Consider the following 19985-nt stretch of genomic DNA (forward strand, 5'->3'; position numbering starts at 1 on the left):
TTGAATAAACTACACACATGTAACAATGCTTAGGTCTGAAAGTGTCTTCTACATAGGAACATTCTAATCTAGAACACTTCATTTCTCCCAGTACCTCCTTTCTGTCATCCATCCAACATTGGGCAAGTACAGGCACAGGTGTCACTTAGATGTGATTTACAATTTCACTTCCAAAGGCCCTTTTCAATGAATTCAATGAAGACGGCCTTTCAATGAATTTTAACACAAAGTGTACAAAATGTGTTAGTTTACTAACTCTACTTTTGTCATACATTGGCAACCTCTTTAATATCTAGAGACTAGATATTATAAAATTGGGACCCATTGGTCCAGTATATACAAAATATATACAGTAAAGTTAAACAAAATGCATGTAACATATAGAGCAATGGATAAGTTGAAATGTTCTAGTACCTGCTAGCAAAACATCTTTTGCAGTCTTCCCTCCCACCTCCCTAAACCCAATGAACAAGCACAGAGTATACTGTTCAGAGAGGAGGTTTAACAATTCCATTTCCAAAGACAGTGTTTCCCATCAGTTTTTAAAAGCTATTTACAGGAAGCATTATTCTACTAAAACTACTTTTAAATACATCAAGCACTTCTAAACATCTAGAAAGAATAGATATTTCATATAAGAACTTACTTGTCCACTATGTACACAGCACTGTTAAATAAAATTGCACACATGTAACAATGGTTATAATCTGAGGTATCTTCTAAATATGACCATTTGGCCTGAACCATTTCCTCCCTCACTTCCTTCTCTCCACCGCCAATCCAGTGGACAAGTACATGCATATGTAATGCTTAGAGGTGGCTGAACAAATTCATATCCAAAAGTCATTTACAGAAGACAAGCTTTCCTATGAATTTCAATAAAGTATACAAAATGTGCTAATACACTGGCAACCCCTTTAACATCTAGAGACTAGATGTTGCAAAACTAGGACTCAATTTGTCCATTATATACACTATATACACAGCAAAACAAAATGAACATACAAAAAATGGTTTTGTCTGAAAATGTCCTGGTATGAACACACTAGCATATTACCTTTTGCAATTCTTTCCCTCCCTCCTCCAAACCACTGAACAAGTATAGACAATAGTATACTGCTCAGACAGGTGGTTTAACTTCCCAAAGACAGTACTTCCTGTGAATTTTAGCAAAAAGATATTTACAAAGTGATATTTTACTACCTCTACATTTAACATACGTTGGGCACTTGTAAACATCTAGATGGACTAGATGTTTCAAATAAGGACTTAATTTGTCCACTATATACAGAGCAGTACTGAATGAACTGCACACATGTAACAGTTATAATCTGAAACTGTCTTCAAAATACCAGCATTCTAGCCATTCTAAGACCAACCCCCTTCTCTCTCTCCCCCCCACCAACCCAGAGGGCTATCATGCTCAAATTTTCAGAAGACAATCCTTCCTAGAAATTTTAACACAAAATGTACAAAATGTATTATTTACTATTTTTGTCATACACTGCCAACCTCTTTAACATCTAGAAAGACTAGATGTTGTAAATTAGGACTCATTTGTCCATTATATACACTATATACACAGCAAAGTGAAACAAAATGCAGGAACATAAAAAAGACAATGGTTAATCTTGCCTCACTATAAACACACTGGCACAGAGCTCTTTGCACTTCCTTCTCCTCCCCGCGACCTTGAACCAGTGCACAAACAAACACAGTGCATACTGCGTACTGTTCAGAAAGGTGGTTTGGCCACCCCTCCCCCCACAAAACAACATTTCATACGAATTTTAACAAAAAGATATTTACAAAATGTCTTTTTACTACCTCTACTTTGAACATATATCAGGCACTTTAGAAGATCTAGAAAGACTAGATATTTCAAAAAAGTACTTATGGTCAACTACACATACAGTAGTAAGGAGTAAAATGCACACACAAAACAATGGTTCTAATATGCAAATGTTTTCTGTGACCAGTCTGGCACAGAACCTTCTTTTCTTCCTCCTCAACGTCTTCCATTCCATGTCCTCTAACCCACTGAACAAACGTGGACCTCTGTGGCTCCTGATGTTGCCTCTAGAGGTGGTCAAACAACTCCATTTCGAAAAGTCATTTCCAGAAGACATTTCTTTTCTACGGTTTTTTTTTAAAGAAACAAATGGGCATTTACAAGACATGTGACTTTAACTCTATCATACGTCGGCAACCTCTTCACATCTAGAAGGCCTATATGTAGAGAAAAGTTTTCTTTCCAAAGGTTGGGGGGAAAGTTGAGAGCAGCTTTTTCATATTATATACACAGGCCTTCTATAAACGGCCAGTAAATCTTCCCAAAGGGTGGCTGGCACTTCCTGTTGGCCGCGTGTGGTACGTTATAATACCATTTCTATCTTCCGACATCGAGGTCTTGGTAGAACGATGACCAACCGCCCGATGACCCGCTAACGTTCCACCCATCGTCGACCGGGGCTCCGCTCACCTTCCGGGCCTGTTAAGGCCTTTGTCTGTCATTGTCCGGACGATGTGAGGTCTCGTCCAACTGGGGCAGAGAGGTCACCTCAGGTCCCGGATCCGCGCGGGCTCCAAGGCCGAAGGGTGGCTGAGCTGGCGTCCACATAGAGCCCCCTTCCCGGGCCCTCGAAGCTCTAATGGCCCTCCGCAGTGTTCCAGTGGCCGCTATTTTTCTCACCCTGCCACGCCCAACGCCCAAAGGCGCGACGTCCTCCGTGGCGTGACGGAGGCTTGCCTAACCCCTGCAGCGTGGGGTCAAGAGACCCGGCGGTGGGTGGGATCTGGGCTCCGAGGGGCCGCCGCCATTAGGTCGCGGAAGTGGCGGTGCGGGAGCAGTTTGTTGCTGCTTCCAGGCTCGGGCCCTGCCAGTGGGCGGCTGCGGCGAGGGCTCTGGGGCTCGGTAAGACACAGCCTGAGCTTGTCCCGGGGGCCCCCCAGTTCACCTGCCGACCAGAGGCCGGAGGGCCTGGAGGGCCCTGGAGGGCCCCGGGCTAGAAGGCCGCGATCCGCTTCTCACCGCGCTCTCTGCCGGAACTCGAAGGTGTTTATATAAGTAAAAATATTTAAAACCATCTGTGTGCAGTCCATCTGAGTGGACTTTATTTTCAGCTTATTTGGGTAGATATCAAGGAGTGTGATTGCTGGATCATGTGGTAAGAGTTTGGTTAATTTTGTAAGATATTGCCAAAAGTTGCTGGACCATTTTGCATTTTTTTGAGCGGTGAATGAGAGTTCCTATTTCTTCACATCCTTACCAGCATTTTGTGTTGTCAGTGTTCTGCATTTTGTCCATTGTAATAGGTATATAGTGTTATCTTATTTTTTAAATTTCCAATTCCCGAATGACATATGATGTGGAGCATCTTTTCATATGCTCATTTTCCATTTGCATATATTTGGTAAAATGTCTTCAGATCTTTTGCCTGCTTTTAATCATGTTGTTTATATTATTATTGTTGAGTTTTGGGTTTTTTATATATTTTAGATAATAGTTCTTTATTAGATATGTCTTTTGCAAGTATTTTCTCGCAGTCTGTAGCAGAAAGACATGTCTTTCATTCTTTTGAAGTTTGCTAGTATTTTATTAAGGACTTTTACATCTGTATTCATAAGTGATGTTGGTCTTTTTGTGGTATCTTTTCTGGTTTGGTACGATACTGGTCTCATTGAATGAGTTGGGATGTGTTCCCTCCTTTTTTACTAGAAGAGTTTGTGAAAAATTGGTGTTAATGCTTTTTTTCTTTTTGAACGTTTGGTGTAATTTGGTGGTGAAACCATCTGGACCTTTGCTTTTCTTTGTGGGTAGTTTTTTGATTACCAATTCAGTCTTTTCAGTTATAGGTCTATTCACATTGTCTCTTTATTCTTGTGTCAACTTCAGTAGTTTGTGTGTGTTTAGGAATTTGTCCATTTCATTTAGGTTATCTAATTTTTTGGCATACAGTTGTTCATGATATTTCTTTATAATCCTTTTATTTCTTTAAGGTAAGTAGTGGCATCCTCTCTTTAATTTTTCATTCTAGTAATTTGAGTCTTGTCTCCTTTTTTTCTTGGTCCATCTAGCCTAAGTTTTTTTTTTTTCAGTTTTATTCATCTTTCCAAAGAACTTATTTTGGTTTTGTTGATTTTTCTCTATTGTTTTCTATTCCCTGTTTCATTAATTTCTATTCTAATCTTTATTATTTCCTTCCCTCTGCTTCCTTTAGGAAGTTGTTTTTCTTTTTTTAGTGTCTTATGGTAAAGGAAAATACAGTTAATGTGATTTTATTTTTAGTAGAAGATGGAACTTAAATTTTCTTCTAAGAGAAAAACCTTGAACAATTACAGTAGGAAATATTTTGAGTACAAACTGCTCTTTTCAGAAATGCTGTTTCAGAAGGGATTAGCGTGTCAAAAGAGAGTGATTTTAATCAGAAAACTCTTTTTTTTTGGTTTTTTACATGAATTTCTTTTTAACATCTTTATTGGAGTATAATTGCTTTACAATGGTGTGTTAGTTTCTGCTTTATAACAAAGTGAATCAGTTATACGTATACATATGTTCCCATATCTCTTCCCTCTTGCGTCTCCCTCCCTCCCACCCTCCCTGTCCCACCCCTCTAGGTGTTCACAAACCACCGAGCTGATCTCCCTGTGCTATGTGGCTGCTTCCCACTAGCTATCTATTTTACGTTTGGTAGTGTATATATGTCCATGCCACTCAGAAAACTCTTTTTTAACCAAAGCAATATTATTTAAAAAAAATTTATTGGAGTATAGTTGATAGAAAACTCTTATATTTTAATGTGAGTAAAGTACTACCAATACTGCCATACTACATAGTTTGAAAAATAGGTTCATGGAATCGTAGGTATTGGTGTTCTATTTGATAATGCACCAAAGAGATAAATAATGTTTTTACTTCTTCTCTTTTAAGATAAAGTCAGTGGTTCTGGAAATAACTCTGATATGATGGAAAACAGCAAGGAAGAGGTAAGAATAATTTGAAGCATTTAAAAGATATTTATTAATTAATGCTAATCAACTAGAGTATGTCATCAGGTTGCTTTTATTTAATACATGCATGTGTTTGAGTTTACTGTTATACCCAAGTATTATTACAGTACTTCATTTTGGGTCGTTGTCCACTTTTTGATGGTGTTCATTGTTTTTGTTATTGTTGTGGTTTGCTTCAGCTGTATAGCTAAAGTCAGACAACTGAAGGCTTGCTAACAGATAGGTATTTGAGTGTTATTATATTGCAACAATGGTGCCCAAGGTGGTTGTTATGGGCATGACCCCATGGTTCTGAGATCTCTCAAAACTGAGTATTTTAGAGTCTCTTAAACAGTATTATTGGAACCCATCCTGAGGTCCTTCACCTGATACCCCAGCCTACACTACAGTTTTAGGATTCTTCCCACCTAGTGTAAAAAATTGAATCCAATAAAATATACTGATTATATTGGCAAAACCAAGGTAAATTTAGTATCTCAAAGGAAATCATAGAAGGTATTCTGTGCCATATGTTAGGATAGAGAAAGTGACACATGTTTAGATCCTTAAAACTCTCTGCCCCTGTTGGGATCTGATTACCTCTACACCTTTGTTTTGTCTTTGTTGGCTTAGGCCGAGATCATGATATAGCAGTGTATCATCTTCTGTACCTCAAAATTCAACAGTAACAATTTAATGAAAAAAATTAATCTTAAATCAAGGAAACTTGAGAGTAAATTAGAATTAGTTTTTGAAGTTCCTTTTAGAAAAATACTTTAGGCATAAAAATTATATCTCATTCTATCACTATATTAGACATCTTGGTGTAGGGAAACAGTTAATTGTAGGGATGTTTCTCTGAGAGTTTTACTCACCTTTGTATTTATTTCTCGCATTTAGGGAGCTAGCTCTTCAGAAAAATCCAAATCATCAGGATCATCACGATCAAAGAGGTTGGTTGATGTTGAAGGGAAAAAAGTTACTTTCTTTTTCAGGTTGTTTTATTTTCTTTTTCTTAGAATAATCTTTTTTTCTAAACTTAAAGCACTCTGTTCTCAGTAAACTATTTTATACAAACATATATATTTTTAAAAGGGCAGTATAGTATAATGAATCTCTTGTATCCATCACTTGACTTTTCATTTTAATTAAAAATTTCCCAGGAGGGGATTTATTATATATTAGTGGCCCTGGCAATATGTAGATAATTTCTGTCAGATAATATATGTGCTTTAAAAACAAGGAGAAAAGGGGAAATGAAATGTTGAATGCCTCATGAGGCAATCTGAGTTTTTTAGGGTTATATGAAATTGTCTAGGATGGGGACTGGTAGCCATCATAGTTATGAGGAAGTTATAAGAAGATCAAAGAGTGGTTCAAATACTTGTCTGTGTTAAATTGTCAAAGTGAATTGTACGTAACAACTGAAACTACTTCAAAGCATAATGTAATGCATAATATAACTGTGGAGTGTAGTTTGTATTAGAAGTTTGCAATTTATTCTATTGGACTTTTACTTTTTTGAACCAGTGGAAATGTCTCTTAATAATCACAGCTTGCTTGTTATTAACTTATTCCCTAAAGTAGTGATTCTTAAATAGGAGTTCCCTTTAAAATCTTCCTCATAGCTTTTTCAGAATGCACATGCTCTGATCCTCCCAAGACCTACTAAATCATAATATTCAGTTATATGGTATAGAGATGTATGCTTCCCTAGGTGATTCTGATATGTATCCCTGGTTAAGAGCCACTGCTTAATCTAAACATGTTATTTATGTTACTTGGGTGTTCTTCCAATAGCAGAAATGTCCATAATTCTGTGGACTTAATTCTCTCATAGGAAACCTTCAATTGTAACAAAGTATGTAGAATCTGATGATGAAAAACCTTTGGATGAAACTGTAAATGAAGATGCTTCTAATGAAAATTCAGAAAATGATATTACTATGCAAAGCTTGCCAAAAGGTAAAGTGTATTAATTTTTCATATGAAGTTAAAGTTGAAATGCATTTTTAAATGTCATTACTATAAAATTGGAACTTGATTACTTTAAGCTGTGTGTGAAGGACCAAACCTAATATTTTGATAGTGATGGTCTGGAAATGTATTAGTATGGTAATGATAATGTGTGTTACTGAGGTTCAAAATTTAGAATATTCAGTCAGGTTTGATAAGAAGAAGACTTATTTTCTCTTTCCATTGGGTTTTAGAAAAGGGATTTTATTTTCCAAATTATACTTGAATGTGGAAGTTGGTTTAAAAATTTAGTATATTAAGTTTTGGTTCAGTAAATTTTAATGTGTTTGCTTTATAGAAAAACATAATGAATACTCTGAAAACTTCTTAAGAAAACATTTAAAGTCTAGTTTAGTCTTACTGCATTCTTAAATTCCCTAAGACGCAAAGCTGAAGTTACCTATTAAATTTGACTTAGGTATATTTCTTGTAATTATCTTTTTAAAAATGCCTTGTTACATTTCCTCTCAACCGTTGCATTTCTAATATTAAAAGTGCATTGATTAGATTGGGGCCTGGGCAGGGGTGGGGAGGGGGGAAGCCAAATGAAAATCTTGGACTTTTCATAGCCCAAGTCTGAGAGCAGTGTGATTACATGATGAGAGAATGACAAGGGTCTTGGTAATTTCATAGTGTTTCAGAAATCAACAGTTTAGATTTTTCTCTTTATTGAATAATATGTTTAAAGGCTCTTAGCAGATTTTTCAAATTTATTCTCACAGATCATTTACAGCAGTGTTTACTACTTTATTCTCTTTCTCTACTTATGCTTATGTGACACATTTTTTGATTATGGAAATTTAAAAAAATGATGAGTTAGGAGAATAATACATTGCTTTACTAGGACAAATTGGGAGTTATAATAGATGAGAAATGAAATGAGGAAAAGAAATGAATGAGAGAAAGAAGAGAGAAGGAAAATTGATGGGCCTACCATTTACTTGGCTTTGAAAATCATCTGTGACAATTTTATGTAATGGTTTTGGTGGCCTACGGCAGAAACAACTAACATGGGAGTCTGAGTCCCATAGGCAGTGACTCACTTTGGATTATTACATTCTCAGTGGTTGTCACTGGGAGTCCTTATGATGGCCACTGGGTGAGCTAAGAACTAGGAATTCCAGTCTTTGTTTTAATGATATTGTGGAAGAGAGTTAGTATGGGATGTTACGAACCTGAACTAAGTGTAATTGTCTCCCACCAAACCAAAAATAGACCTGTTTCATAAGGTTAAATTTGATTGATTATAATTATTGTTATCATACTATATTGAGTATGTGTAAGTACCAGACTCTTAAAAAGTTAACTTATTTAATCCTCAAAACAATGCTGTAAGGTAGTTACTGTTTCTATTTGTAGAGATGAAAGAACAAATTCAGAGCTCAAGGAACTTTTTCAGCTTTAAATTGAGAAGCTAAGATTTGAACCCAGGTCTGCCTGAATCCAAAGCTAGTGAGTGCTCTTTCCACTCTGCTGCTTTGCTTCCATTTAGAGAAGAATCTTCAGAAAGAAATCTGGTTTTTTTTGGTTAACTATAAATCTTTAGCTTTTTTCAAATGCCAGGGCTTCTGTGAGAGTATATATGTGAAATGGTTGTTGTGAATAAAGGTTTTTTTCTGTGTGTGGAGATTATTTATATTTACCAGTTTGTAAAAACTCAATCCTCTGTGCCCTATTTCCCCCCTTTTTTCAGAGACTCAGAAGTTCATTTAAGTAGGTGCTATACCTTGCTAAAACTTGCTCGCTAAATAACATAGACCCATGTTTCAGGGAGACAGCCCCTGACAACTACCAGATTTTACAGTTGGCCCTCCGTATCCGTGGGTTCCGCATCTGCATATTCAGTCAACTGCAGATCAGAAATATTTGGGGAAAAAATTCTGGAAAGTTCCAAAATGCAAAACTTGAGTTTGTTGTTGGCTGGCAACTATTAACATAGTGTTTACATTGTATTAGGTATTATAAGTAATCTAGAGATGATTTAAAGTATACAGGACGATGTACGTAGGTTATATATGCAAATACTATGCCATTTTATTTAAGGGACTTGAGCATCCACGGATTTTGGTATCCAAGGGGTCCTGGAACAAATCTCCCATGGATACTGAGGGATGACTGTACTTTCTTAATTGTTGTCAGTAATGCCCAATTACTAAGCCCAGCAATGTAGGTAAATGTGAGGCCTGGACCCTTTTTACTATGCCCCTGCTTTATTTGCTCTTGAGAGATTAAAATGAAAACTTAAATTAGCAGCCTCTCTCCTCAGTTCACATGTTTTATAGCTAAGAAAGTACATTCTTTCTAAAAGATTTCCATAGGGACCAACAATTGATCTCATTCTGCAATTTATTGTCATAGCACTTGAGCTTAAGTATCTTAAGGCAGTCTTTGTTTAAAACTCTTTAAGGACTTTGCAGGGTACTGAAACTTGGATGTATTATTTGGGAAATGCCACAGAATAGGTATAGCAGTAATAGCAGAATTAACTTCTCACATTGTCCCCCACTATCCTCCCCCAAAGCAATATAAAACAACCCCTTAAAAATCTTTTTCTGCATTTATGATTTGGCTTATGAGAAGAATAGGATGTCTTTTTAAAATTTTCTCTTCTGATCCTTTTGTTTTTTTAAACTGTGGAACTTAGCATGGATGTTCATATTCAGAACAGCTTTTGTGATAGGCAGTATAAAATTCAGAACTGGGCTAAGGCTTTATACTTTATTCACACATTTCTGTTATGAATCAGTACATAATACTGCCCCCCCCATTTTTATGAACTATATTCCAAAAAGTAATCTGTTGACACCTGGCCCTTTTACTATTTCCCTGTTTTATTTATTCTTGAGAGGTCCTTATACAAATACTGAAAACTTGAAAGAAACAAAACTATGTACCAGCAATGTTGGCTTTATCTGAACTGAAGTCTTGTACTTCACTTGCACATTTAATATGTGTAATGGTTTTTTAAATGAAATCATTCTAGGTACAGTGATTGTACAACCAGAGCCAGTGCTGAATGAAGACAAAGATGATTTTAAAGGGCCTGAATTTAGAAGCAGAAGTAAAATGAAAACTGAAAATCTCAAAAAACGCGGAGGTAAATACAAGTGAAAATGAAAACATGAGTTTAAAGTGCTGTTTATGACCATATTGGAAAATCTGATGTGCTTACTAAAAATACCTCCACTTTTCTGCCCATTGTTTTTTAAAAGCACTACTTAAAAATAACTTCTGTTTCTTTCTGAGCTCTGAAGCAGAAAAGGTTAAACACCATTTATCAAAATGCCTTTGCCTTCAGTGGCTATTAAGTTATCTCAAGAAGCTTACTATTTCCTTCTTACACATGTTAGTTCTGTAATGCTTATATGCCAGAATACCATGTGTTCCCTCTCACCCCGAAAGAATTTTAGATTTGGATAAAATCTTGCCTGTGGCCTTCAGGTAACTTTATACATATCTAAAACATTGTTTCACAGAGTGATGGACATCTGCATTAGTGTCACCTGGGGTGCTTATTAAAAATGCAAGTCCCTTGACTCCACTCATAACAATTTAGAATTTCTGAGGATGATGTCAAGACTCTGCCCCAGTTTGTTCTTATGTGCGTTCAAGTCAGAGATCTATTGATCTAAGGATATCAGTGCAGAGATGAGTAGGAAGGAGATGGGAACTAGAGCTAGTAACCTTCCCTCCATCTGTCTGAGCCGCCTTTCCCTTTGTATGTCTACCCTCACTTATACACACAACCATTGGCTAATCATCTGTAGAAAGTTAGCATAAGGAGGATTCATTTAAAAATTTACGACAGTGGAGTATGTGTCCCACTTGTTTGTGTGTGTTTAAAATAGTACCTGTATGTATTTTTTGGGCAGATTAAGAGAGTCAGAATCCATTACTGTAGGAAGAATGAATCTCTAAAAGATAGAACATGACACTAAGTTTCTAAATAGAAGTGTAATGGAAGCGTGTCTGTTAAATATTTATCATGTACATTGTGAAATTATAGCATAGTTCTTGGTGAAATTTTGTGAAGATTTTAATTTCAGTGCTATGTGATATCTTGATGGTACTAGTAAAATATATCTGTGTTTATAGTATATATACACATATATGTGTATATACACATATATGTATATATGTGTGTGTGTATGTGTGTGTGTGTATATATATATATATATATATATATATATAGGTTTTCAGATTCAATAATTCATTAGATTGTTAGAGAAAATCAAGGAAATGTTGTTTAGTCTTTTGTCCACAAGGGGGTGTTCTACCCCTCTCAAGCATAAGGAAGATTCATTGAGAATCTAATTCATAGTAAGGAAACTGCCATTGCAACAACAGAGCTCACCAAAGCTAAGTAGTATTTAAAATAAGAGAATCTGCAAGTAGAAGGTGATGATAAGGACCAGTAGTAAGAGTTTCTTCTTTTTATTTCTGATTATGGGTCCTCTAGGGAAGACAGATAACTAAATGTATTGTGTCAAAATTAATATCTAATTGGTGGCTTTTGGGGAGGGACTCTGGAGCAGTCAGTGTCTCAAATGTGGATAACAGCTAAAAGGAGAATAAAAAAGAACCACAGTCATTGGGGAGGGTGTTTTTAGTGACACTTTACTATGCTGCTGGTATTTGGTCTGAGCTGATATGTCTCTGGAACATTTTATTGAGTGTTCTGTGTAAGAATGTTTATATTGTGCTTAAGGGAAAATGTATGTTTATAGCCATATAATAGCACTTAAAATCTTTCATGTTAATTTTTGTCTTAATGATTTTCTACATCTTTAAGCTGTCGGAAATCACACAGGAAATTTAACTATGTTTACTCATGTACACATGTACGAATAAACTAGTGATCTGAGGTACTGAATTGCTAGTTAATATTCAAACTTCCTAGGAAAGTTAGTTCTAAAATTGAATTCTAATATAGGAAACTGTCAAGAAGGTAAACTTTATACATAAAATAATCTTATAATGATTTGAAACAAAATTAAACACAAAGATATTGATCATTTCAGGAGCCATTGTTTTTTAAATACCATAGCCTATTTTGATATCCTTTCCCTAGTTTAATTGTTAGAAAACATATTTTACACCTAATTTTTCTATATGGCAGAATAATTTTGTTCTTTCTTTAAAACTGATAAAATGTATTGAGCTCAGAATTGAAAATGCCGCTTTTCCATTTATATACTATATATATTATAATCATGAAGATATTTCATAGCTAAAAATAAAAATTTAAAACATGCATGCATAGAAACAAGTATGTATACTAAAGTACCACTTGAGCATTTTACAATATTTGTTTAAGATCTCACTTAAACTAATTGGTTTAGTCCTACTCTCATCTATATATCCTTCCTTTCACACCTCAGGTTGTGATTATTTGACGTTTGTATGCATGTGTGGTGTTTCCATGCATGTTTTTATATTTTTCTTTACATATTTTTATTCTTAACAGCATTTATTTTTCATTTAAAAGTGTACAAAGTAGTATCTTGTATATATCCTTTTGTAGCATTTCTCATCCAATATTGATTTTGACATCTATTCATATCAGTAAATGTACAATCTAGTTTTTTTACTTTTTGCTCTTCTGTAGAATTTAGTTGTATGAGTAAACCACTATCCATTTTCCAAATGTGAAATTATTTCTAATTTTCATTTTCAGAGTTTTCAAATTTGCTAATTAACACTGCAATGAATATCCTTTATATGAGTCATTGTGCACAGATGGGAGAAAGTCTCCAATGGATCACCTAGTTTTTTAAAATTCTTGAGTGATATATGTGCAAAAGCACATAGAAGATACTTAATATTATCTAACAGTGGATGAGCATTCAAACTCTAGCTTTTTGTTACCTTGTTTATATGAATGCAATCATTATTTGACATGAAAAAGCACACTGTATATTTATTTATGTTAAAAGAAATACAGAATATATGAATACTCAAGATCAAAACTAATGGAGGAGAATATGATTTAAAGGAAAATATTAGCAGCTTATATAGTAGGTCTTCAAATTCTCTGTATTTTCTGGAAAAGTATCATGGTGCCCTTATACCTTGGTTAAACTTTTTTAACTTATGCAAATAAAGATATTTGTGATAATGCTTGGGTCCATGGTGCTTTGGATCTTAAAACTAAGAAAAACACAAAATAGAAAATTAAAAGGTGAGAAATGTATTTATTGTTTTGTCTTTTATTTAGGGATAGAGACAGTTTTTTTTTCTTTTTTTAAGTCATTCACTTTTTTTTTTTTTGGTGAATGCAGGCATTTTCACTGGCCTCTTTTGAATCATAATCTACCATCTTATTTGGATCAAGGTCTTGGTTGCACATCAGAGTCGTCTGTAAAACTTAAAAAAGAAAAAAGTGTCCAGGAGATCCCCATTCAGTGGGTTAGGGGTGGGAATGGCTGTCCCTGTTTTTAAAAGATTCTTTGGCTGATTCTAATGTTCAGCTCAGATTGTGAAGCACCGTGCAGAACTATGGACGAGAGTGAGGCAGGAGAGGTCCCCTTTATTCTTGTGTAGGTTATCTTCCATCTGTTTTTCTGCAGAAACTGTGGAATGGGGCTCTGTCAAAACGCAGCCATTCTGAAGTTTTGCTGTCAAGATAGATATACCTGCAAATCTTATTTGTCGTTATTTGGAAATAATAGACAGTGCCGATATGGAATAGACATAGAAAAAAGGCAGGTTAATGGGGATTGTGGATAGTATTGAAGGGACTCTTAGGAAGGAAATTGGTAATATAAAGTTAGCAGGTTTTCACATAATATTGAAAGGATCTGTGTAGACAATTCCATTTTGAGAATAAAAACTTTATGGCATACCTAACTTAAGTACAGGGTTACAAAAGAGTCTATTCCATATATTTCACTTCCCCATTCTTTAAGAACTGATCCTGAATTTCTTTGTGAAGCAGTAGCAAAATGAAAAAGAGCTCTTGACCCCTATTTTTAGAACTTTTTTTATAAAGTCTCTTCATGTTATATCAAGTTGTTGTAAGAAACAGGGTTTGTATCTGTAAAAGGGAGCAAATTAGCTCTGCAATTTGTCAAGGTTGTCATTTTTTTAGTAAGTCTGTAAAATTATTAACCTTTGTATTTGTGTCCAAAATGTCATTTTCTCAAGGATTATGAGGTATTTAATTTTCAATTCGAATGTTGGGAAATGCTGACTAAAGTATATATCTTTTTGTACGTGTGTATATGTGTGAATAATGGTCACTCCTTTCTCCTAGAAGATGGGCTTCATGGGATTGTGAGCTGTACCGCTTGTGGACAACAGGTCAATCATTTTCAAAAAGATTCCATTTATAGACATCCTTTACTGCAAGTACTTATTTGTAAGGTATGTAATGATCTGTTGATAATTAATTCCACAAATATTTGAATGCTTAACATGTGTCAGACTTTTGATGCACAGTGATGAAGACGGAAATGGTCTCTGCCATTGGAGGACATATAATGTAGTGGGGAAGACAGACATGAAAGGCCCAATAAGTGCTATGATAGGGGAGTTACTGTGTACTTTGGGAACACACAGGAAGCCTTTGTAATTTGGAGTTGGGTGGTGGGGGGCTTTATAATGGAGATGATGTAGGTGGTACCTGAAATATAAATAGGAATTAGCTTGGCAAAGTGGGATTGGTTCAGCATATTCTAGGCTAGAGGCAACATGGTATTCAAAGGCTCAGAGGTGAGGGAGAGTGTGGTGTCTTGGGAAACTGCAGAGTACATATGTGTGCACACATATGTTTTACAACATTCCCTCTTACATAGCCTAATTACCCAAATCTGAACTCTCCATGTGGAGCAGGGTTTTGACATAATTTGGAGATAATAGAATTAAAAATGTTTCATATGTATTGAAGATAGTTTTAACAGTCTGTGTAAACTTTTTTTACAAGTAATACCTTGGAATTAATTTTAAATATCTATAATATCAAGGTTATCATTTCCCTAACTCATATTACTGCTAAAATTAATCCTTTGTTAGTTTGCTTCCCAATAAAACGCCTCCTTGAATTACAGGGGCAGACCAAACTTTCCTTAATTAGAGTTCCAGTTCTAGATCTTGTATGAATTTTTGGTAGATGTAGACCTCCTTAAATGTACTAAATTTACTCCATCTTTTAGTAATTTGTGTCCTCCTTTCCTTGAATTCATTTCAGCCAGGAGCCTGTTTAGGGTACATGTTGTAGCTTCTAGTTTTAAATTGTGACAGCTGAATTTTATATTGTTGGATTTGTAATGTGCATTGCTTTTCTCTTTTCTTACATACGTGATTGGTTTTTTTTTTTTTAAGGGCCAGTCTGTTGTGCCTAGCCCATTTCAGTAATCAGTAGTTTTCATCAGTGGGCATGGAACCTTCCCTTTTCTCCAGTCCCAGTGAAAAAGAATTTAAAGTCATTCAGACTTGGATTTGAATACCAGTTTTGCCTCTTCCAGTTGTATAACTTTAGGAGATTTAGTTACATATTAATGAACCAAAGCCTTTTCTCTCAAATTGGGCTGTAATACCTCCTACCTTGCACAGTAGGTATTTGAGATTTAAAGATAATATGGGTTAATGTAGGATACTGTTGCTCAGCTCTATACATAGTAGCTGTTTATATATGATGACTAGTAAATTATTATTAACTAATAGCAACATCTAATACATTTTTATGTAGATCTTTGGTAGCTAGTCATATGAGATCAGAAATTTGCTTTACCAAAATCTTTTATCAACTTTTATGTAAGGAAAAGTGGTACTTGATGATATGGAAATCTATTTCAAGGAATTAATTTCTTGAGCTATTCCTGTGTCTGGAAAGTACTCGTAGGGGTAATACAGTGTTATCGCTTTGATTCTCTAAAACACACACAAACACACACAGACACACACACACACACACACACACACATTCCCTGTACTTTTTTAATGACTTAAAAAATAAAGTTTTTCTCCTTTATGAATGTTAACAGTTTTGAATAAATTTCCCCTTTCCCTTTTCTTTTTTAATAGAATTGCTTTAAATATTACATGAGTGATGATATTAGCTGTGACTCAGATGGAATGGATGAACAGTGTAGGTAGGTAATAAATCAAGATGAACTAAAATTCAGTGTTGTCTGCTTTTTGAGGCGAAATTCTTACATAGTCTGTTACTAGATCTATTTTTTATAGTATCATCATTGATATCTTTCGTGAAAGGTTGTTCTTTTCCATGAAGTCCTTGGTTTATGTCTTTTAATTTTCTAATAAAGAATAAGTAAATGACCAAAATTACTTTGCTATTAAAATTGCTGCCAGGAAATTTTAAATTGCTTTAATACTGTAAAGGTTTAAAATGTGTTTCATTTCAGAATAATATTTTAATCTTTAAATAATTTCAGATGGTGTGCAGAAGGTGGAAACTTGATTTGTTGTGACTTTTGCCATAATGCCTTCTGCAAGAAATGCATTCTACGCAACCTTGGTCGAAAGGAGCTGTCTACAATAATGGATGAAAACAACCAATGGTCTTGCTACATTTGTCACCCGGAGCCTTTGTTGGATTTGGTCACAGCATGTAACAGCGTATTTGAAAACTTAGAACAGTTGTTGCAACAAAATAAGAAGAAGATAAAAGTTGACAATGAAAAGAGTAGTAAAGTATATGACCATACACCCAGATTTTCTCCAAAGAAAAACAGTTCAAATTGTAATGGAGAAGAAAAGAAATTAGATGATTCATGTTCTGGTTCTGTAACCTACTCTTATTCAGCACTAATTGTGCCCAAGGAGATGATTAAGAAGGCAAAGAAACTGATTGAGACTACTGCCAACATGAACTCCAGTTACGTTAAGTTTTTGAAGCAGGCAACGGATAATTCAGAAATCAGTTCTGCTACAAAGTTACGTCAGCTTAAGACTTTTAAATCTGTGTTGGCTGATATTAAGAAAGCTCATCTTGCGTTAGAAGAAGATTTGAATTCAGAGATTCGAGCTTTGGATGCTGTAAACAAAGAGAAAAATACCAAAGAGCATAAAGTCATAGATGCTAAGTCTGAAACAAAAGTACGAAAAGGGGAAAAACCCTGTGCTTTGGAAAGGAAGGATTTTTCAAAATCAGAAGCTAAACTGTCAAGAAAGCAGGTAGATGGTGAGCGTGTGGATCAGAGTGTTGCAGTAGAGGAACAAAGAGCAAATAAAAATCCCAGTGGTGAACATAAAAAATCTGATAAAAAAGAAGAACCTCAGTATGAACCTGCTAACACTTCTGAAGACTTAGACATGGATATTGTGTCTGTTCCTTCCTCAGTTCCAGAAGACATTTTTGAGAATCTTGAGACTGCTATGGAAGTTCAGAGTTCAGCAGATTATCAGGGAGATGGCAACAGTGGAACTGAGCAAGAACTGGAGAGTTCTGTAAAATTAAATATTACTTCAAAAGACAACAGAGGAGGTATTAAATCAAAAACAACAGCTAAAGTAACAAAAGAATTATATGTTAAACTCACCCCTGTTTCCCTTTCTAATTCCCCAATTAAAGGTGCTGATTGTCAGGAAGTTCCACAAGATAAAGATAGCTATAGAAGTTCTTGTCTGAACCCCAAGCTGGAGAACTGTGGACTTGAACAGGAAAAGAATGATAATGAGCATTTGGTTGAAAGTGAAGTTCCATTACTTTCAGAAGAATCTGATCTTCGAAGATCCCCACGTGTAAAGACTACACCCTTGAGGCGACAGACAGAAACCAACCCTACAACATTTAATTCAGATGAAGAAAATAATGACACCGTTAAGGAGAAACAAAAACTATCAGTTTCAATGAGAAAAAAGGATAAGCGGAATTCTTCTGACAGTGCTATAGATAATCCTAAACCTAATAAATTGCCTAAATCTAAGCAGTCAGAGACTGTGGATCAAAATTCAGATTCTGATGAAATGCTAGCAATCCTCAAAGAAGTATCCAGGATGAGTCACAGTTCTTCTTCAGATACTGATATTAATGAACCTCATACAAATCATGAGAAGACTTTGTATGATGTAAAGACTCAAACAGGAAAAGATGATAAAGGAAAAAGGAAACGAAAAAGTTCTACTTCTGGCTCAGATTTTGATATTAAAAAAGGCAAATCAGCTAAAAGGTCTATAATTTCTAAAAAGAAACGACAAAACCAGTCTGAATCTTCTAATTATGACTCAGAATTAGAAAAGGAGATAAAGAGTATGAGTAAAATCGGGACTGCCAGAACAACAACAAAAAGAGTTCCAAATAAAGAAGATTATGATTCTTCTGAAGATGAAAAACACAGCAAAAAAGGAATGGATAATCAAGGTCAGAAAAGTTTGAGGACTGCCCAGGAAGGATCATCTGATGTTGCTGAAAGGAAAGAAGAGAGAGAGAATTTCTCTTCAGCAGAAGGCATAGTTGATAACGACAAGACTCTCATGGAATTGAGAGATCGACTCTCTAAGAAGCAGCAGCCAAGTGTTTCCTCAGATGGTGCTGATAAGCTTTCTTCTGGGAAAGAGGAGAGTTTTAATTCTCCAGAAGACAAAAAGGTTGCTGAAACTAAAGAAAAGAGTAAGTATCTGAAAACCAAAATGTGTAAGAAAGTACAAGGTGGCTTATCTGATGTTGCTGAGAAGTTCCCAAAGAAAGAACAGAGTGATGAATCCTCTGAAGATGATAACAAGCAGAGCAAAAAGGGAACTGAAGAAAAAGAAAAGAAAACTACAGACTTGAAGAAAAAAGTAATTAAGATGGAACAACAGTATGAATCATCATCTGATAGCACTGAGAAATTACCCGAAGGAGAAGAAATTTGTCATTTTCCTAAAGGCATAAAACAAAGTAAGAATGACACAACTGATGGGGAAAAGAAGAGTAAAAAAATAAAAGATAAAACTTCTAAAAAGAAGGATGAATTATCTGATAATGCTGAGAAGTTACCAGGGAAAAGAGATAGTTGTGATTCTTCCGAAGATAAGAGGAGTAAGAATGGAACATCCAGTCGAGAGAAGAAAAGGTGCAACTTACCTGAAAAGAGTTCAAGGAAGAGACAAGATTGTTCATCATCTGATACTGAGAAATATTCCATGAAAGAAGATGGTTGTGATTCTTCTGATAAGAGACCAAAAAGAATCGAATTAAGGGAAAGAAGAAATTTAAATTCAAAGAGAAATACCAAGGAAGTACAAAATGGCTCATCATCTTCTGATGTTGAGGAGAGTTCCGAAGATAATAAAAAGCTGAAGAAACAAAGAGCTTCAGCTAAAAAGAAGGCAGGCAATATGAAGGAGAAAATGAGGAACTCCCTAAGAACAAGCACTAAAAGGAAGCAGGCTGACATTTCTTCCTCATCTTCTTCTGATATAGGAGATGATGATCAGAATTCTGTAGGTGAGGGGAGCAGTGATGAGCAGAAAATAAAGCCTGTGACTGAAAATTTAGTGCTGTCTTCACATACTGGATTTTGTCAATCTTCAGGTATGAGAAAATAAATAGAAAATTTGTACTTTCTCCCTCTTGAATAACTACATTGTTTAATTTTCTCTGAAGTCAATCAAACGCAAGGTTACTTACTGTTTAGGAAAACACCATTTAAAAATTCTTTATAGAGATTTACTAGAAACTCTTTCTCCATTTTTTGGTCATCATTGGGAGGTATTTGCAGCATTGTTAGTATTCTGTATCAGTTATACCAAGTGTGTTGGGTAAATTTATCAATGTTTAATGCTTTTATTTGGAGTAATGAAAAGTAATTTATGAAGGAAGATCAGACTGGTGCTAGTAGTTCAGTAGATATTTATTCAAGTAATGGAGATGAGTGCTTGGTATGGATATAATGTGTGTGAAAGTTTTAACTGCTTTGCCATTCATCTGACTTTTTAAATTGGGCAGAGTAACTTTGTGTCCTATGAAATCCTCAGAAAAATTTAAGTTTATTTATTGAAACCCTTTGCTTATGCTCATCAATTTTTTTCTAATG

The 19985-nt window shown here is 35.1% G+C and overlaps 1 protein-coding gene across 16 annotated transcripts in view; it reads left to right on the plus strand.

The window, feature by feature from the left end:
• Positions 1-19985, plus strand: part of ATRX (ATRX chromatin remodeler) — a 242762-nt gene that overhangs the window by 66754 nt on the left and 156023 nt on the right. For 12 of the 16 annotated variants that reach the window (XM_060001635.1, XM_060001641.2, XM_060001636.1 and 9 more), the window contains 7 exons: positions 4931-4986; positions 5890-5942; positions 6830-6954; positions 9989-10102; positions 14261-14370; positions 16030-16097; positions 16401-19483. In XM_060001635.1, the coding sequence (XP_059857618.1) occupies positions 4931-4986; positions 5890-5942; positions 6830-6954; positions 9989-10102; positions 14261-14370; positions 16030-16097; positions 16401-19483 (3609 nt within the window). The remainder of the gene's footprint in view (positions 1-4930; positions 4987-5889; positions 5943-6829; positions 6955-9988; positions 10103-14260; positions 14371-16029; positions 16098-16400; positions 19484-19985) is intronic. The other 4 variants (XM_060001645.1, XM_060001650.1, XM_060001638.1 and 1 more) reach the window with 3 other exon arrangements.

Source organism: Delphinus delphis, chromosome X (assembly GCF_949987515.2).
Source record: "Delphinus delphis chromosome X, mDelDel1.2, whole genome shotgun sequence".
NCBI lineage: Eukaryota > Metazoa > Chordata > Mammalia > Artiodactyla > Delphinidae > Delphinus > Delphinus delphis.